This window comes from Schistocerca americana, chromosome 3 (assembly GCF_021461395.2).
Source record: "Schistocerca americana isolate TAMUIC-IGC-003095 chromosome 3, iqSchAmer2.1, whole genome shotgun sequence".
NCBI lineage: Eukaryota > Metazoa > Arthropoda > Insecta > Orthoptera > Acrididae > Schistocerca > Schistocerca americana.
In genome coordinates this window covers 695,366,473-695,387,581 of record NC_060121.1, presented here as the reverse complement: position 1 = coordinate 695,387,581, position 21,109 = coordinate 695,366,473, and the positions used below count along the sequence as shown (strand labels likewise).

General features: G+C 39.1%; 1 protein-coding gene across 1 annotated transcript in view; it reads left to right on the top strand.

Moving 5' to 3' along the window:
• Nucleotides 1-21,109, top strand: part of LOC124605736 (neurexin-4-like) — a 567,593-nt gene that overhangs the window by 504,833 nt on the left and 41,651 nt on the right. The window contains exons 31-33 of the mRNA XM_047137616.1: nt 1,524-1,714; nt 1,822-1,957; nt 9,741-9,805. Of these exons, the coding sequence (XP_046993572.1) occupies nt 1,524-1,714; nt 1,822-1,957; nt 9,741-9,805 (392 nt within the window). The remainder of the gene's footprint in view (nt 1-1,523; nt 1,715-1,821; nt 1,958-9,740; nt 9,806-21,109) is intronic.

Sequence of the window (21,109 nt, the reverse complement as noted above, 5' to 3'; positions counted from 1 at the left end):
ATGCTCAGAGAGGTGCATGTCCTCTGTCACTTCTCAACATTATACATATTTTAAATAAGGATGAAATAATGATGGGCTTAACAGGTCTATTCAACTGTATCATCCAAATCTTTTAGTTCACCATATAACACAATAATGACGTTTTGTAAACCTTTAGAGACATGAACTGTGAGATACAAATTCATGAACATTTGAATAAGAGACACTAATTAGTAGTGTGTACCACCCCATTTTAGTCTAATGACAGCAGCAATGCATCATTTCACAGACTACAAGAGACAATGGAACCATCCTCATCAATGACTGCTCAAATGCTGTTTTAAACCTACAGACATTGGTCAGGGATGTACTCAATATGATCCTGATCAGGTGATTTGGTTCATCCTTATTTTGTGGAGTATTCCTGTAACTATGTGACACAACTGGGGAGCTATAAAGTGCTGTTTGTCTTGTTGAATCTAGAGGTGTCTCAGGGCACTACAGGCAAATGAATGATGTGGTTGAACTGTTTGTACCTGTATTTTTTGTTAGTGAGCAGTAATTATAGAAATATTAGTGTTCCTATTTTATCTAGTGAAACATTCCCCCTCCCTCTACCTGCTGACAAGCAAAATGTGTGCTTCACAATTTTCAACAAACTTGTACCATGATGACAGCCTGAACTGACAAGGACCTTGGGTCATCACTCTAAGTAACCTCCTACCGTACTTTGAACTTTATTTTCCTACAGCAGGGGTATTTCTGTATGCATGCTACTTTCACTACTCTGTAACATGTGGTGACCAAAGCTGCATATATGGGGCAGGATAGCTTCTCACCAGTTGCTGTTGTCCAATACTCAGTCAATGAATCATTTATTTCATTAGGATCTGTCTATCTTTGATAATCTAAGATTACCTCTGTCATCTGTTCATTGTTGTTGATGGGAAATAACTCTGATGGATGCAGTTTTCCCTAATTCAAGGTAGCCATGGCACACCCTTGAAAGGTAGCACATGAAAACAAAGTACTTGCATAACTTCAGAATGGTGTCTCTCATGCATTCTGGCTGCCACAAGATGCATTGGTAATACACATCTTGCATACCCTCCTTTGGACGGCCAATCCAACTGTCAGCCTGAGATATGACAACATCCAAGCCTCATGACAAATTGAAGTATTCCATTTACCATGCTCTGTCTCTCAAAACAATAGTTGTCTCCAATTCAGCTGCTTGAGTCTCACTTGGACACTGGCATAGCCAGTGCCTGAGTGAGACTTGGGCACCATCTCGAAAGGGTTAAGGGCAATACAGCTAGCCAAAAAAGCATTCTAATTTAGATTTATGCTATTACCACAAATCAAACTGGTTGACTTTTGTCTTAACTACAAAAATAGCTGTATGTTTTGGATGATTTTTGTTTTAACTATAGAAGTAGCTGTATTAGCTTTAGGACATTACAGAAATAAGATAAAGTGTTTTTAGTTAATCCCTGTAGGTTAAAAATTATTATAACCATACCAAATTAATATTTTTTTTTCAGTTGTCTTTTTAGTGATGGCTGTACTCTTTGTTGTGATTGTCCTTGGAGCCTTATGTGAAGTGTATCGTTCACATCGCAAACATAAAAGGAGGCAAGAAGCTGAGGTCGAGGCTGCCATAAGATGGCCAAAAACTCAGAAATTTCAAGATCCTGGCCTGCCATCTTCCCTTAAAATGACAGGGTACAAGAGTGTAAGTGTAAAAATATTAATTAATTCATAGATTCAATGTTCTTACAAATGACACTGTAGGAGGAAGAAAGTATATTCACTTGGAAATGAATATTTCTCTTTTAACAGATTCCAGTACAAGACACAAAGCCAAAGCAGCCTTTGGAATCAAAACCAGTGGCAAGAAATGAGTATAAGTCCATACCAGATTCTGTCCCAGACGAAAAAAAGCCAAGTATGAATGGTGAAAGCAAAACAAAAATTGGTAAGCACAAACTGTTCAGTACTAAACTTGTAGTTTGTATACTTGGAAGAAAACTAAGATAACAGTAATATTTTTCTAATAATGAAAATGAGGAATGGGAACATGTTGTTACCTGTGTATAGTTAGGGTTGTGCATTTATGTGTGTCTGGAAGGGATAAGAAGGGAAAGGGGGGGGGGGGGGGGGGAGATGCTTATATGTGAACCTGCTATTATGTGTGTCCATACACCACATCTCGGTGAACTGTTGATGAGTGGTTGCCTTTTCTCATTTCGTGTTATTATTTTCATCCTTTAATTTTCATTATAATAATATAATCAATTTTTAAAATAATGGTAAATACAAAATCAAATAGGAGTAATGCAGGAGTAGGCTTAATAATGAATAGGAAAATAGGAATGTGGGTAAACTACTACAAACAGCATAGTGAACACATTATTGTGGCCAAGATAGATACGAAGCCCACGCCTACCATAGTAGTACAAGTTTATATGCCAACTAGCTCTGCAGATGACGAAGAGATTGATGAAATGTATGATGAGATGAAAGAAATTATTCAGATAGTGAAGGGAGATGAAAATTTAATAGTCTTGGGTAACTGGAACTCAATAGTAGGAAAAGGAAGAGAAGGAAACGTAGTAGGTGAATATGGAATGGGAGTAAGGAATGAAAGAGGAAGCTGCTTGGTAGAATTTTGCACAGAGCATAACTTAATCATAGCTAACACTTGGTTCAAGAATCATAAAAGAAGGTTGTTTACATGGAAGAAGCCTGGAGATACTGGAAGGTCTCAGATAGATTATATAATGGTAAGACAGAGATTCAGGAACCAGGTTTTAATTTGTAAGACATTTCCAGGGGCAGATGTGGACTCTGGCCACAATCTATTGGTTATGAACTGTAGATTAAAACTGAAGAAACTTCAAAAAGGTGGGAATTTGAGGAGATGGGACCTGGATAAACTGAAAGAACCAGAGGTTGTAGAGAGTTTCAGGGAGAGAATTAGGAAACAATTAACAAGAATGGGGAAATGAAATGCAGCGGAAGTTAGCTTTGAGAGATGAAGTAGTGAAGGCAGCAGAGGAACAAGTAGGTAAAAAGACGAGGGCTAATAGAAATCCTTGGGTAACAGAAGAGATTGAATTTAATTGATGAAATGAGAAAATATAAAAATGCAGTAAATGAAGCAGGCAGAAAGGAATACAAACATCTCAGAAATGAGATTGACAGGAAGTGCAAAATGGCTAAGCAGGGATGGCTAGAGGACAAATGTAAGGATTTAAAGTCACATCTCACCAGGGGTAAGATAGATACTGACTACAGGAAAATTAAAGAGACATTTGGAGAAAAGAGAACCACTTGCATGAATATCAAGAGCACAGATGGAAATCCAGTTCTAAGCAAAGAAGGGAAAGCAGAAAGGTGGAAGGAGTATATAGCAGGTCTATAGAAGGGCGATGTTCTTGAGGACAATATTATAGAAATGGAAGAGAATGTAGATGAAGATGAAATAGGAAATATGATACTGCATGAAGAGTTTGACAGAGCACTGAAAGACCTAAGTTGAAACAAGGCCCTGGGAGTATACAACATACCATTCAAACTACTGACAGCCTTGGAAGAACCAGGCCTAACAAAACTCTATCATCTAGTGAGGAAGGTGTATGAGTAAGGCGAAATACCCTCAGACTTCAAGAAGGATACAATAATTCCAATCCCAAAGAAAGCAGGTGTTGTCAGATGTGAAAATTACCGAACTATCAGTTTAATAAGCCACAGCTGCAAAAAACTAACATGAATTCTTTACAGATGAATGGAAAAACTGGTAGAAACTGACCTCGTGGAAGATCAGTTTGGATTCCGTAGAAATGTTGGAACACGTGAGGCATTACTGACCCTACAACTTATCTTAGAAAATAGATTAAGGAAAGGCAAACCTACTTTTCTAGCATTTGTAGACTTAGAGAAAGCTTTTGACAATGTTGTCTGTTATATTCACTTTCAAATTGTGAAGGTGTCAGGGGTAAAATACAGGGAACGAAAGGCTATTTACAATTTGTACAGAAACCAGATGGCAGTTATAAGAGTTGAGGGGCATGAAAGGGAAGCGGTGGTTGGGAAGGGAGTGAGACAGGGTTGTAGCCTATCCCCAATGTTATTCAATCTGTATATTGAGCAAGCAGTAAAGGAAACAAAAGAAAAATTTGGAGTAGGAATTAAAATCCATGGAGAAGAAATAAAAACTTTGAGGTTTGCCGATGACATTGTAATTCTGTCAGAGACAGCAAAGGTCTTGGAAGAGCAGCTGAATGGAATGGATAGTGTCTTTAAAGGAGGATATAAGACGAACATCAACAAAAGCAAAACGAGGATAATGGAATGTAGTCGAATTAAATCAGGTGATGCTGTGGGAATAAGATTAGGAAACGAAATGCTTAAAGTAGTAAATGAGTTTTGCTATTTGGGGAGCAAAATAACTGATGATGGTTGAAGTAGAGAGGATATGAAATGTAGATTGGCAATGGCAAGGAAAGCATTTCTGAAAAGAGAAATTTGTTAACATCGAGTATAGATTTAAGTATCAGGAAGTCGTTTCTGAAAGTGTTTGTATGGAGTGTAGCCATGCATGGAAGTGAAGCGTGGACAATAAATATTTTAGACAAGAAGAGAATAGAAGCTTTTGAAACGTGGTGCTACAGAAAAATGCTGAAGATTAGATGGGTAGATCACATAACTAGTGAGGAGGTATTGAACTGGAGAGAAGAGAAATTTGTGGCAAAACTTGACTAGAAGAAGGCATCAGGGGTGGTAGGGCATATTCTGAGGCATCAAGGGATCACCAATTTAATATTGGAGGGCAGCGTGGATGGTAAAAGTCATAGAGGGAGACCAAGACATGCATACACTAAACAGATTCAGAAGTATGTAGGTTGCAGTAGGTACTAGGAGATGAAGAAGCTTGCACAGGATAGAGTAGCATGGAGAGCTGCATCAAACCAGTCTCTGGACTGAAGACCACAACAACAACAACCCTTGTGATAAGTAGATGCAGAGATTAATTATAATGACCACAAAAAAACCACAAAGTAACATTTTATTTCTTTTGAAATACACTCTCTCTCTCTCTCTCTCTCTCTCTCTCTCTCTCTCTCTCTCTCTCTCTTTCTCTCTCTAGCCTTTAGGTTAATGGGAATTGTACCATACTGACCCAAAAATAAGCTGCACTTTTTATCCACATTTTATCGTCAAAAACTTAGGAATCAGCTCTTCTCCACTACCTGTCTTTTTACAAACAATTATTGTACAAAAATTAATCTCATTTGCAACAATACAACTTGCGTCTGTAGCCAAAACTGATGACTAGAATTTTATTATGCAACATTGCAAAATTTTACCAGTGCTTTATTGGTGTTAACATTGTGTAGTTCTACCAATATTGTTTTGTTATCCTATAGTTCAGTTTCAGTTGGAAATTGGTAAGAATTCCTGGTTTATGATGATATGAAAAACAATTTAGAGTGAAAAGCATCATCAAGCCAAAGAATTTGGTGTAGTTACGATGCAAGCTTCAAACTTACAGTTGTGCCCTAAGTCAAGCCCACAGAGAGGCTGGAAAACAGTATGGATTGGATGAATCTAATGTGTGACATTTATTGGCTTCAAAAGAAAAATGGAAGAAGCCAGTTTCAATGAGAAAATCATTCACGGGGCCAAAATGTGGCAAGTATCAGGAACTTGATGCTAAGATTCTTTCCTATGTGCAAGATAAGAGGACAGATGTCTCATCTCACACAAAATTATTCAACTGTTGGCCTTAGTGAGATGGAATAACATTTTTCCAGAGACATATCCTTATCAACAATAGAAGGCCTCAATAATCACAAAAGTCTTAAACATGCCACAACAAGAATTTCTTCAGTTTATGTGGAGTTATGGCCTTACTCTACGACAAAGTACTACTCTAGTACAGAGAATGCCAGCAGCTTTCGAGCAGAAACTGGTCAACTTCTGGCATTTCATCATCTAGTTGCAAAAGGGTCACTTATACCATTTTTCGTCAGATTGGCAATGCTGATGAAATACCAGAGTTTTTTGACATCCTGAACACTGCAACAGTTATCATGGAAAGGGCAAAAAGTATCTTATTAAGGTGAACCAGAAACGAAAAAATTGAATAACTTTGATGTTAGCTGTTACAGCTGACGGGGCAAAGTTTCCACTTGTGTCATTCTGAAGAGAAATACCATGATCAAAGAACACTTTCCTATGGGTTTAGTGATTTGCTGCAACGAAAAGGTCTGGATGACAATGCAACTGATGGTTGACTTCTTGTCTACTGTTTGGTTTTGGAGACATGGGGCACTACTTCCTAAGAGAACCATACTAGTTTTTGATGCTTTTAAGGGACATATCTAACACCTGAAATAAAAAATAAACTTGCTGCACAAAAGGTAGATCTTGTCTTAATATCTGCAGAAATGATTTCAAAACTACAGTTACTAGCTGTTGCCCTAAGCACACTGTTCAAGGACAACCTCCAAAAAATGTATTCAGATTGACTCCTGGAAGAAAATTATGTACTTGCTCCATCTAGTAAGATTAAGAAGCCACCAGTTACCCATATGTGCATGTGGATTCTAGCTTCATGGTCCTCTGTATCATCAGAGTCAACCATAGAGGTGTTCAAGAAATGCTATGTATTGCATAACCTGAATGGGAGTGAAGATGATGTACTGTGGAAAGAGAATGAAGAAAATAATAAGGGTGAGAGTGATGAAGTGAATACTGGTGCTAATAGTGATGAAAGTAAGAAAGACAGAGTATGTAGTCAATGCATTGCATCAAATGTTAGAACAAAAGGTTAGGGTACGTACTTATGTCTTACATGTAAGTACAAATACATTTTTGGTAATTTGTTTCCTCTCAGTCAGTGTGCGGCTTATTTTTGCACAAAATCTTGATTGTTTATTATTATTATTATTATTATTATTATTATTATTATTATTTTAATTCCTCAAAATTTAGGGGTGCAGCTCATAAGCAGTGGTGGCTTATTTTCAGGTCATTACAGTAATATAAATATATCCAATATATCCACCTCCATAAGGGACCGGTCAGCACTTCTGATTGCCATAGAAAGGACCTGGGTTCAATTCCCCATACCATCAGGCATTTTCCCTTCATTGCAGGACTGTAACTGGGAGCACTCACCCTTACGATGCCTACTAGGGAACTACATTTATGAGAAGTAGCATCTCCAAGGTCTGGAAAGTTGCCAGTGGCTTGGAGGGTGGTGTGTTGACTCCATACCCTGCCGTAAGGCATCCAAATGAGAACAGTTAGCAGAGTATGACACAGAAGCAAATCAGAATCACGTGGTCCTCTGAGCCTGATAGTGGAGAGAAGGGGAAGGAGGAGTTAGACAGAGAGAGGGAGGAGGAGGATAAGAACAGGAAAAGGCAGTAAGAGGAAATAGACAGACAGAGGGAGGGGAGTAGGAGATGGACAGAGGGGGGGAAGGGGGTAGGAGGAGATGGTCAGAGAGAGGGAGGAGCAGATGGAAATAGAAAAAGTAGAGAAGGTAGTGGACACACAGAGGAGGACAAGGGGATGGATAGAGAGAGGGGGGAGGAGGAGGTGAACTAGGAGAAGGAGGAGGAGGGAAGGAGGCAGGTGGAAGATGGAGAAGGATAGTGGGCTGTTTGCTGTAAGATGGAGTGGTTTTAACAGGAAGCATAAAAGGGTGTGAGGAGGCAAGTGAAAGAACATTGGATATAAGGAGAAAGGATGAAGAGTGGCAGGACATGATGAAGTGTGAGGAAGAGAGGAGAGTGAAACAGGAGGTAGAATAGGACAGAGATATAAATCCTTTCTTATTATTCTGATGAGACAGCAGAGATTGAAACCTAAATGTGTGCAACATAAGTAAAATAAAGGAAAGGAACCACTAATCTTTAGCTGGCTGATGTGTGGTGCATAGAAACACACACTAATAAACAGTATTCATACTAGCTTTTCAGCTTTTTCTCCAGTACAAGTACACACATTCAGACACACAAACGCAGCCACAGAAATGCACACAACCACTTCTATGCTTTGACTCTGCAATATATCTAACACAAGCACACATGAGAGAAGCTAGTATAAGTATAATTTTTTACTACAATTTATTTATAAGCTAGATAGCAGCAAAGTCCCGTTAAGTCACTTGGCTATAAATTGTTCAAAAACTGAAGGATGCAAAATGAACGTAACTTTTCATCATCTTGAATTGCTGTGGCTGAGTAGTATGGCATGCCCTGCAGTGTTGAAAACTGTTCCAAGGTGTACTTGTGATGGCTACCATTGTTCAACATATGAATTTATTCCCTTTTTCACTTCACAGTCCATTGAGCAAATGGTCTGGACATGTGGTTTAATATGCTGGTTCTTACTTGCCTTTCAACAGTGCCTACTCTTGTGCCTATTATTGGCTCCTTTGTTGGCACATATTTCTAATCTCTTCACCATCACTTTTAACTTTAATAGTATTATTTCATTTTGTTCTCCTCTGTGTTCTTCTTCACCAAAAAATATCTGATCACTCATCGCTACTAGTAAGGTATTGATGCATGGTAGCAGAAACTGAAACATCAGGTGCCACACTCACTCCAACTTAAAATATCAGAACCACAAAACTTTAAGAAGGCAACAGTTAAATCAAAACTTTTTAATTCACTGGAACACCTGTTTCTGATGACAAGTGGTTATCACATACTTTTGTTTTTCTCCTTCTCACTCTGGCTATTTTTCTCATTTCAAACAATAAACAATCATTCACTACTTCACTCACCCTGCTAGTTTCCACCACAGTAAACATAATCCAAAGAGCTCCAAAGACACAGTAATCCTACTGTCATAACTTTACAATAGCATGCTGGGAAAATGTAATCAGCCTACAAAGGAGGTTTTTTATAAAACACTCGTGCGACCCATCATAGCATACAGCTCAGATGTGTGGGTTCCAGACTAAATAGAATTATCAGGGGATATGTTATGTATACAAAGAATGGCTGTGCATGACTTTGATTCATAAAAGAGTATTATGGAGATACTGAAAAATGTGAACTGGCAGACACTTAAAAGAGATATAAATTATCCCGTGAAAGCCTACTTACAAAGTTACATGAACAATATTTAATTGAGAAATTTAGGAATGTACCATGTATTACTTGCATAGGTACCACAAAGACAAGCTTAGATTGATTACAGTGCACACACTGACATTTAATCAATCATTATTTCTGATCTCCACATGTGAATGGAATGAGAAGAAGTCTTTGTAATTGATACAACAGGATGTCACTGCCATGCATTTCACAGTGGGTTGCAAAGTAGAGATGTAAATGTAGATGCAGATGAACAAACTCCTATTGTATAATGATAAATGATATGTCAGTTAGCAGTTTTGCCTGATAGTCTACCTGTGTAAAAAATAAATAAATAAATAATATCTGTGTAGACTGTTCAGCCAGTTTGACAATTGATGTTTTTCCTCAGTAAATGATTGAAATTTATTTCAGAAGTTTTAAATTTGTGTCCTGATAAGGGAAAAACTGAAACAAGTAACATGGAGCGGTAGTAAAGTCCAGAAATGCTCAAGTAATCTGTAAGGAATTATTCATAAAGATCATTACAATTGTGGATTCATGTCAAGAATTTATTTGTTTTGTTAACAAATAAACTATGTAATGCTTCATTCAGTATGAGGAACAGAGCTAAATGTTCAACTGTTACTTTTACAGATAACACGGATAAAGAATTAGCATGGGAACCTCTAAATGAAAATACTGGTCTTCTGCAAGATAAGGTATTTATGTAGTAATAAAGCTCCTTGTTCTAACTCCAAAAATTACAAACTTTAAAGTCTGTAATTACTGCTGTCAGTGACCCAATTTGGTAAGATAATGACTTACCAAACAAAGAATTATCTATGGTTGATCATTTAAGTTTTAATCATCATCATCATCATCATCATCATCATCATCATTTAAGACTGATTATGCCTTTCAGCGTTCAGTCTGGAGCATAGCCCCCCTTATAAAATTCCTCCATGATCCCCTATTCAGTGCTAACATTGATGCCTCTTCTGATGTTAAACCTATTACTTCAAAATCATTCTTAACCGAATCCAGGTACCTTCTCCTCGGTCTGCCCCTACTCCTCCTACCCTCTACTGCTGAACCCATGAGTCTCTTGGGTAACCTTGCTTCTCCCATGCGTGTAACATGACCCCACCATGTAAGCCTGTTCGCCCTGACTGCTACATCTATAGAGTTCATTCCCAGTTTTTCTTTGATTTCCTCATTGTGGACACCCTCCTGCCATTGTTCCCATCTACTAGTACCTGCAATCATCCTAGCTACTTTCATATCCATAACCTCAACCTTGTTGATAAAGTAACCTGAATCCACCCAGCTTTCGCTCCCGTACAACAAAGTTGGTCGAAAGATTGAACGGTGCACAGATAACTTAGTCTTGGTACTGACTTCCTTCTTGTAGAAGAGAGTAGATCGTAGCTGAGCGCTCACTGCATTAGCTTTGCTACACCTCGCTTCCAGTTCTTTCACTAGGTTGCCATCCTGTGAGAATATGCATCCTAAGTACTTGAAACTGTCCACCTGTTCTAACTTTGTTCCTCCTATTTGGCACTCAATCCGTTTATATTTCTTTCCCACTGACGTTACTTTCGTTTTGGAGATGCTAATCTTCATACCATAGTCCTTACATTTCTGATCTAGCTCTGAAATATTACTTTGCAAACTTTCAATCGAATCTGCCATCACAACTAAGTCATCCGCATATGCAAGACTGCTTATTTTGTGTTCACATATCTTAATCTCACCCTGCCAGTCTATTGTTTTCAACATATGATCCATAAATAATATGAACAACAGTGGAGACAGGTTGCAGCCTTGTCTTACCCCTGAAACTACTCTGAACCATGAACTCAATTTACCGTCAACTCTAACTGCTGCCTGACTATCCATGTAAAGACCTTTAATTGCTTGCAAAAGTTTGCCTCCTGTTCCATAATCTTGTAGAACAGACAATAACTTCCTCCTAGGAACCCGGTCATATGCCTTTTCTAGATCTATAAAGCATAGATACAATTCCCTGTTCCACTCATAACACTTCTCCATTATTTGCCGTAAGCTAAAGATCTGGTCCTGACAACCTCTAAGAGGCCTAAACCCACACTGATTTGCATCCAATTGGTCCTCAACTAATACTCGCACTTTCCTTTCAACAATACCTGAGAAGATTTTACCCACAATGCTGATTAAAGAGATACCTCTATAGTTGTTACAATCTTTTCTGTTTCCATGTTTAAAGATTGGTGTGATTACTGCTTCTGTCCAGTCTGATGGAACCTGTCCCGACTCCCAGGCCATTTCAATTATCCTGTGTAGCCATTTAAGACCTGACTTTCCATTGTATTTTATGAGTTCCGACTTAATTTCATCCACCCCAGCCGCTTTATTGCACTGCAATCTATTGACCATTTTTTCCACTTCCTCAAGTGTGATCCTACTTCCATCATCATTCCTATCCCATTCTACCTCGAAATCTGAAACATTACTGATCACATTTTCACCTCCATTGAGCAACTCTTCAAAATATTCCCTCCATCTGCCCAAGGCATCCACAGGCTTCACCAGCAGTTTTCCTGACCTGTCCAAAATACTTGTCATTTCCTTCTTACCTCCCTTTTGAAGACTGCTAATTACACTCCAGAATGGTTTTCCAGCAGCTTGACCCATAGTCTCCAACCTGTTTCCAAAGTCTTCCCACGATTTCTTCTTGGATGCTGCAATTATCTGTTTGGCTTTGTTTCTTTCTTCAACATAATTTTCTCTGTCTACCTGGGTTCTGGTTTGTAGCCATTTTTGATACGCCTTCTTTTTCCTTTTACAGGCTGCCTTGACTGTATCATTCCACCAAGCTGTTTGCTTCATCCTACTTTTACACACTACTGTTCCAAGACATTCTTTAGCCACTTCTAGTACTGTGTCCCTGTACCTTGTCCATTCCTTTTCCAATGACTGTAATTAACTACATTCAACTAACTGGTACCTTTATGAGATCGCTGTTATGTACTTGTGCCTGATTTCCTTATCCTGAAGTTTCTCCACTCTTATCCTCCTACATATGGACCTGACCTCCTGCACTTTTGGCCTCACAATCCCAATTTCACTGCAGATTAAATAATGATCAGTGTCATCAAAGAATCCCCTGAATACACGTGTGTCCCTCACAGCCTTCCTGAATTCCTGATCTGTTATTATATAGTCAATGACAGATCTGGTTCCCCTGCCTTCCCAAGTATACCGGTGAATGTTCTTATGTTTAAAAAAGGAGTTTGTGATTACTAAGTCCATACTGGCACAGAAATCCAAGAGTTGTTTCCTGTTCCTGTTGCCCTCCATATCCTCTCCAAATTTACCCATAACCTTTTCATACCCTTCTGTTCGATTTCCAATCCTGGCGTTAAAATCACCCGTGAGCAGAACACTGTCCTTGTCCTTTACTCTAACAACTACATCACTGAGTGCCTCATAAAAACTATCCATCTTATCTTGATCTGTCACTTCACAATGTGAATATACTGACACAATCCTAATTTTCTTGCTAGACACTGTCAAATCTATCCACATCAGTCGTTCGTTTACATACCTTATTGCAACTACACTGGTTTCCATTTCTTTCCTGATGTAAAGCCCTACACTCCATTGTGCTATTCCTGCTTGGACTCCTGACAGGTAGACCTTGTATTCTCCCACTTCCTCTTCTTTCTCACCCCTTACCCGAATGTCACTAACAGCTAAAACGTCCAGCCCCATCTTACTTGCAGCCTCTGCCAGCTCTACCTTCTTCCCAGAGTAGCCCCCATTGATATTAATAGCTCCCCATCTCATTACCATTTGTTTGCCAAGTCGTATCTTTGGAGTCCCTGGTTTGTCAGTTAGAGGTGGGACTCCGTCACCTCCAAAGGTCCGAGGCATTTTGCTCTGATTGTTGCCAGCATCATATTTAAAGTACCAGGGAAGCAGGTTGCTAGCCTTACTTGCCCCGAGTCCCATTGAGTTTTACCCCTAACGGCTGAGGGACTAACCGGTGGATTTGGTAGTCTTTGCCGTATGAGCACAAAGGTGACCACAACTCAGAATATGTCCGAGATGCCCAGCCTTATTCCAAAGTAACTGGTATCCCGACTGTCGGGACCACTTACTTGGCCACTCATACGTTGCCCGTGGTTCATGAACTAGGACATGACTACAGGAACCCACACCATCTCAAAATACAAATGTGATGCAATTAAATTTTAATGATAATATCCAAAAACCCCAATTTTTTCTTACTGTACTAAACTTGGGATGCAGTTTCCTTGGCTCTATGTGATCGGTAAATTAAAATTTAATTCATCTGGGAAGACTGCTAAAAAGACTCAATCCAGGGCTATAAAGACAAATATAAAAGGAACCACTTACAGATAACTCTTTCCCGTATCAGATGGCCCCACCCTGAGGCCATCTAAAACAAATGTTGGGTTAAATATTTAGCATCCAGAACCAGATTTTTTCCACCTGCCAACTGAGAGGCAACAGTTGAAGAAAAAAGGACTATTCACAGCCTAGGAAAGAATGTTAGCAAACACTGTCAGGATGAAAGGAACATCAGCAATGAAATGCCCTTGACATTTCAGATTTAAAAACCTGATTCATTGAAAGTGGCAGTGTCATAGAGAAAATGAAAGGAAAAAGGAAAGATTCATCAAAAATATGATACCACAGGGAAAGGAACTAAGGATTTAATAGTGCAAGAGATAAGAATGAAAGAAAGAGAAAAACACTAGTGGAAACCTCTAAAATATAAATGTAAAATAAAAGGGGGGTATTAATTTAAAAAAAAATTAAATGCGCAAACTGCTTTGCTCAATACATCAATTTGAGTTGTGGGACCCAGGCATGTGGCATTGTGTAAGTTGTCATCTCCAATGTTTTACATGCTAGAGTTGGGGGAAATGGAGCAATTAAAATCATCTGTATAATGTGGCAAGTACCAAGATCATGTCACATTTGCTTTATCAGAGCACCATGTGTTGCCAATACAGATTCTGTGCATGTGGTAATTCATTCTTATAACTGTGTAACTACGGCACAGACAGAGAAAGCTGCATAATTATGGCATTTCACCTGATACACAGTATAAGAATCGCACAGACGCAACTCCTGAAGTAGACCTCACCACTGATGGTACTAACATTGCAGTTATGGAGGTAACATATGGAAAATTATGCACAATATGAAACACTGAGCAAGGAAATGAGGTTCAAGAGATATATTATTTTGGGTGATAAACACTGGGCCAAAATAATAAAGTACAAGAAGAGGTAAACTCTTTCATTGTTCTCGAGATAAAACAGTATTTTTAAGAGTGGCCAAAACAGGATAAGAAAGTCAAATGTTGAGTTAAATATTTGGAATCTAAATGGCAAAATTGCTTAAAAATACTTGCATGTACTTACATGGAAAGGTAAACTTCAAGAAGTGTCACATGGCCTCGGACACTCTTATAAAGCAGATTAATCTGCTTCAATCAGCAGAACATGATCAGTATGAAGACATGTCGTAGTGCAAATGAGTAATGTATAATGATAAAGTTTCATTGAAAAATTAAAAGAAAAAGAGAACAGCATATAACTAATGATCTAATACATATCACTGATCTCTAGTGCAGTTCAGACTGAGGCATACACTATGTGATCAAAAGTCAAGACACCTGGCTGAAAATAACTTACAAGTTCGTGGTGCCCTCCACTGGTAATTCTGGAATTCAATATGGTGTTAGACTGCCCTTAGCCTTGATGACAGCTTCCACTCTCACAGGCATACCTTCAGTCAGGTTCTGGAAGGTTTTTGAGGAATGGCAGCCCATTCTTCATGGAGTACTGCACTGAGGAGAGGCATTTATGTTGCTCTGTGAGGCCTGGCATGAAGTCGGTGTTTCAAAACATTCCAAAGGTGTTCTATATGATTCAGGTCAGGACACTGTGCAGACCAGTCCATTATAGGGATGTTATTATCATGTTGAAAGATGCAACCGCCATCCCCGAACTGCTCTTCAACAGTGGGAAGCAAGAAGGTGCTTAAAACATCAATGTAGACCTGTGCTGCGATTGTGCCATGCAAAACAACAAGGGATGGAAGCCCCCTCCATGAAAAACATGATCACACAGTAACACCACCACCTCCGAATTTTACTGTTGGCACTACACACGTTGACAGATGACGTTCACCGGGCATTCGCCATACCCACACCGTGCCATCGGATCGCCACCTTGTGTACCATGATTTGTCACTCCAAGCAATGTTTTTCCACTGTTCAGTCATCCAATGTTCACGCTCTTTACACGAAGCAATGCATCGTTTGGCATTTACCAGCATGATGTGTGGCTTATGAGCAGCCGCTCGACCATGAAATCCAAGTTTTCTCACCTACCACCTAACTTTCATAGTACTTGCAGTGTACCCTGATGCAGTTTGGAATTCCTGTGTAATCGTCTGGATAGATTACAGATTATGACCCCTCTTCAACTGTCGGAGGTCTCTGTCAGTCAACAGATGAGGTCGGCCTGTACGTTTTTGTGCTGTAAGTGTCCCCTCACGTTTCCATTTCACTATCACATCAGAAACAGTGGACTTAGGGATGTTTAGGAGTGTGGAAATCTGGCATACAGATGTATGGCACAAGTGACATCCAATCACCTGACCACATTCGAAGTTCGTGAGTTCCACGGAGTGCCCCAATTGGCTCTCTCGCAATGTCTAATGACTACTGAGGTCGTTTATATGGAGTGCCTGGCAGTAGATGGCAGCATAATGCACCTAACATGAAATCATATGTTTTTGTGGTGTTCGGGTACTTTTGATCACGTAGTGTGCATTCTCATTGTCATTGTTTCAGAAACAAAAGAAGTTGAGATACTTTTACTGAACAGAAGTCACTAGGAGAAAATGGGTTTAAAGTTAGTTCAAACATGTTTGAGATGTACAGAAAAACTGTTGATGAGGCACTACATTCAGGTCAATCAAGAATGAGCATACTGACTTACATCAATCAAGTGAACTAAATCCTAGTACAAAATTAGTAATCATGTCTTACTCAAGACACTGAATTGGTGATAAGTTATGATAATGTTAACACTGCATTCCTAGTTTTAGATAAGCAGAATATCTGCTTATTCAGTATATTCCCAGTTTTTGCAACACAAATTGACTGAACAGCAGATGGCAATTCTGATAGAAACAGCTGAAACATTACATTGACATGTGTAGCCAAGATCCATATTTTGTGTAAAGTACCATAATAGGATTTTATACCTGCTAGTAGTAAGTCAATCCAAAATAGGGAAGAAAACCACCGAAATGTATTGTTCTGTGCATTATATTGTGAGAGGCAAAGACATTTGACAGCAGCTCTTTTGTAATTCCAAGAGAATACTCACTGACACTTTGCAGCACCTTATAAATGTTCCCATAAATGTATTTCTGTTAACTGAGATTACTTTGAAGGTGAAGAATGTCATCTTGTATTTATTTTCTGTTTACTTTGTTTCACGATACTATTCTGCATACTTTTGGATGTAGCATCTAAACTGCTTCTTTTTTTTTCGCACTGTGTGAATTACAGAACATCTTAACTTGATTTTCTTTATGGAGGCAGTCAAATGAAAACTGAACACCTGCCACAGTGGGACCGTGAAATAGGCCCATTCAAAAGTCATCACCACACATGTTAAGACATTTATCCCACTGGGAAACAAGACAGTCAATTCCTGTTTTGTAAAACGTAGTCAGTCACTGACGGATCCACACCACTCTTGCAACTTCCTTGTCTGACTGAAACCAACATCCACGGATATTGTTCTTCAGGTTGCCAAAGATGTGAAAATCACATGGTGAAAAATCCGGGCTCTACAGAGGATGTTGGAATATTTCCCAAACAAATCATCGATGGTAGCATTTGCCCAGTTGGCAGTCTGGGGGCAGTATTTATTGTGCATCAGGATGATCCCATCCACAGCATTTCTACAGCCCAGCAGTACAAAATATCTCTCATCTCGCATGCCAAAGAAATCCAAAGCTGTTCAAACAAGTTCAGATAAGTATATGATGACCTTCTTGACTGCAGGGACCCACTGCCCATCAAGTTCCTCGAGCATGAAACCACAATCAAAGCAGAGACACATTGCAGGAACTGTGATGCACCATATAAAGTCAAAACACTCAGGAATACCATTGGATGGAACGATCCTGTTGCATGATAATGCCCACCCCACACTCCCAATTGGATGAAGCAATTTGGTTGGGAAACACTACAGCATCCTCCTTAGAGCCCAGATCTTTCACCATGTGGTTTTCACATCTTTGGTGACCTGAAGAAAGACATGCATGGACATCAATTTCAGTCAGAGGAGAAAGTTGAAGTGTAGGTATAATTGTGGATCCATCAGTGCCCAACCACATTCTATAAAACAAGAGTTGATCGTATCATTTCTCACTGGGATAAATGTCTTATCACATGTGATGATTACTTTGGAATGGAACCATTCCTTGGTCACATTGTGACAAGTGTTTGATTTTCATTTTACTGCCTCTCATAGCATTAAAGAGTAAACATACCAGAAATTTAATGTCTGTACCCTAAGACATTACACTCACTTTGGGTCAATCCGTACCAAGTGGTCCAAGAAAAAAATAATTGGTTGCTTGACCATCTCAGAAAAATTTATATTTGCTGGGTGAATTCACCAATGTTTAGTAGTCGCAAGACTTTTTTTTAAAATTTATTGTTTATTATTTTGAAATGGTGGCCACATTTGTTTCAGGCCGCATGCGTTTTTCATATTTGCAAGCACCTACATTTTTTACAAATATTCAGTAGTGGATTGTGCTAAGCCTTTCAGATAAAATGCATTTAGTTTAACACAGTCTGGGCTACAAATTAACGTCATTATCACTTAGCTGAATATATTCTTTAATATATTTTAATAGTTCCAAGTTATCAGTTCCAAATTTAAAAAAAAAAAAAAAACTCAATTTTTGAAGAGTAGTTTTCCAAAGAAAGATTAATTTCTCAGCTTTAATATTTTTTCTGCTATTACACTGTATAGTATGGTTACTTTTTATAGAGTCTCAATGGTGAGCAGCTTACACTTAAGCAAATACACTATTTTAAAAAATGGATTTTTTTAAATTTTCCCATTTTGTGGCCTGCAAAATCTTTGTTGGGGGACCAGGTAAAAATCTGAAAATTTCACAATTAATAGACCTTTATGATATCAAACTTCAGTATAAATTTAAACTTTGAGATTCAATTGGAAGTTATGGAAAAAACAATTACAAATACAAGTCAAAAATACATTTTTTTAATATCTGGAATATCTTGGCTTATGGAATAAAATATATCAGTTACAGTATATAATTTAATCATGATTACTTACTTTTTTTATTGAAAATCAGCCTACTAATTACATTATATTGTTCTCTTGTTGTTTGTTTTTAGTACAGGGTTATTACAAATGATTGAAGCGATGTCACAGCTCTACAACAACTTTATTATTTGAGATATTTTCACAATGCTTTGCACACACATACAAAAACTCAAAAAGTTTTTTTAGGCATTCACAAATGTTCGATGTGTGCCCCTTTAGTGACAGCCGATAGTCAAGCCGATAATCAAGTTCCTCCCACACTCGGCGCAGCATGTCCCCATCAATGAGTTCGAGAGCATCGTTGATGCGAGCTCGCAGTTCTGGCACGTTTCTTGGTAGAGGAGGTTTAAACACGGAATCTTTCACATAACCCCACAGAAAGAAATCGCATGGGGTTAAGTCGGGAGAGCGTGGAGGCCATGACATGAATTGCTGATCATGATCTCCACCATGACCAATCCATCGGTTTTCCAATCTCCTGTTTAAGAAATGCCGAACATCATGATGGAAGTGCGGTGGAGCACCATCCTGTTGAAAGATGAAGTCGGTCTCCAGTTGTGGCATGAGCCAATTTTCCAGCATGTCCAGATACACGTGTCCTGTAACGTTTTTTTCACAGAAGAAAAAGGGGCCGTAAACTTTAAACAGTGAGATTGCACAAAACACGTTAACTTTTGGTGAATTGGGAATTTGCTGCATGAATGCGTGAGGATTCTCTACCGCCCAGATTCGCACATTGTGTCTGTTCACTTCACCATTAAGAAAAAATGTTGCTACATCGTTGAAAACAAGTTTCGCACTGGACGCATCCTCTTCCATGAGCTGTTGCAACCGCGCCGAAAATTCAAAGCGTTTGACTTTGTCATCGGGTGTCAGGGCTTGTAGCAATTGTAAACAGTAAGGCTTCTGCTTTAGCCTTTTCCGTAAGATTTTCCAAACCGTCGGCTGTGGTACGTTTAGCTCCCTGCTTGCTTTATTCGTCGACTTCCGCGGGCTACGCGTGAAACTTGCCCGCACACGTTCAACCATTTCTTCGCTCACTGCAGGCCGACCCGTTGATTTCCCCTTACAGAGGCATCCAGAAGCTTTACAACTGCGCATACCATCACCGAATGGAGTTAGCAGTTGGTGGATCTTTGTTGAACTTCGTCCTGAAGTGTCGTTGCACTGTTACGACTGACTGATGTGAGTGCATTTCAAGCACAACATACGCTTTCTCGGCTCCTGTCGCCATTTTGTCTCACTGCGCTCTCGAGTGCTCTGGCGGCAGAAACCTGAAGTGCGGCTTCAGCTGAACAAAACTTAAGGAGTTTTTCTACGTATCTGTAGTGTGTTGTGACCATATGTCAATGAATGGAGCTACAGTGAATTTATGAAATCGCTTCAATCATTTGTAATAGCCCTGTACATCGCTCATTGAACATTTGAGAAATTTGTTCACTCAGTTTGGGTGTTAGATTATAAGTTCACCCAGTCACAGTTGTAAATTCCATGGGGGACAGCTTCCGTAGTACATTTTTAAGTGGCATCCAAACTTGATCCTTCTCTACTTTTTTTAAAAGATGTCCTTGGTCCTGGAGGGTGTTAAAATACAACATGTACATCTTGGTTTTAACAGTCAATATTATCAACTTTGCCAACCCACCACTGTTCGTCGTAAACACAAGTCACTATGTCTTTATTTTGAAGAAACAGTTGTACAAGTTTTCCACATTGATGAAATTCACTATCAGGTGAACTTGATGTGATCTCACACTTCTGTAAGTTGTGTGAATGGGGTACAAAACAATGAAAAGATCGAGTGCCTTTAATCTTCTGACAAGTGTTGTACCTTTCCTTCAAGACACTGTCATAGACTTCTTGTATTTCCTCATATTGTACAAAAACATAGGTAATTCCTTTGATATGTTTTTTACAGAATTCAAACATTTCTTGAGGTGTTATGATATGATTGTCATTGGTCCACTGCAGACGTGCTTTTGTGACAGCTCACTTTGTTGAACCACCGACACCATCACAAGCATTCTTCCCACGGCATGAAGTGAAAAAGTGCCATTTTTCATAAAACCCAAAATCTTCTTTATGAAAGGAGTTGTTAATAATTTTCTTTTTTTGTTTTTATATTGACTTGCTGTCCCAACTGAACATTAAATCAATTTTTTTTTATGGAAGGGTGGTGCTGTTTAATGCAGTTTGTTAATTTTAGGTGAAAAATGTGAACTGCTGTAGTGTTGTGTTCAAGGTAGTCACTTATGACACAAAAGCTGTGGCTCATTAGTTTATCTTCATCTTCATAATAGAATACAAATGGATGAACTGTGGCCTGCTTGTTTACCCAGTGTCTGCCCCAATAGCTGAGTGATCAGCTCGGCGGGCTGTCATGCCAAGGGCCCCGGGTTTAATTCCTGACTGGGTCAGAGATTTTCTCTGCTCAGGGACTGGGTTTTGTGTTGTCCTCATTATCATTTCATCATCATCAGTGGAAGGCAATGGGAAACCACCACTGGAATCACTTGCCTAGACACTCAAGTGGTGGACCTCTCTGACGAGGCTTCCCCCATGACAAGACCTGTCGTAAGGCAGAACACAAAGTTTTTGTTTACCCAGTGGTGCCCT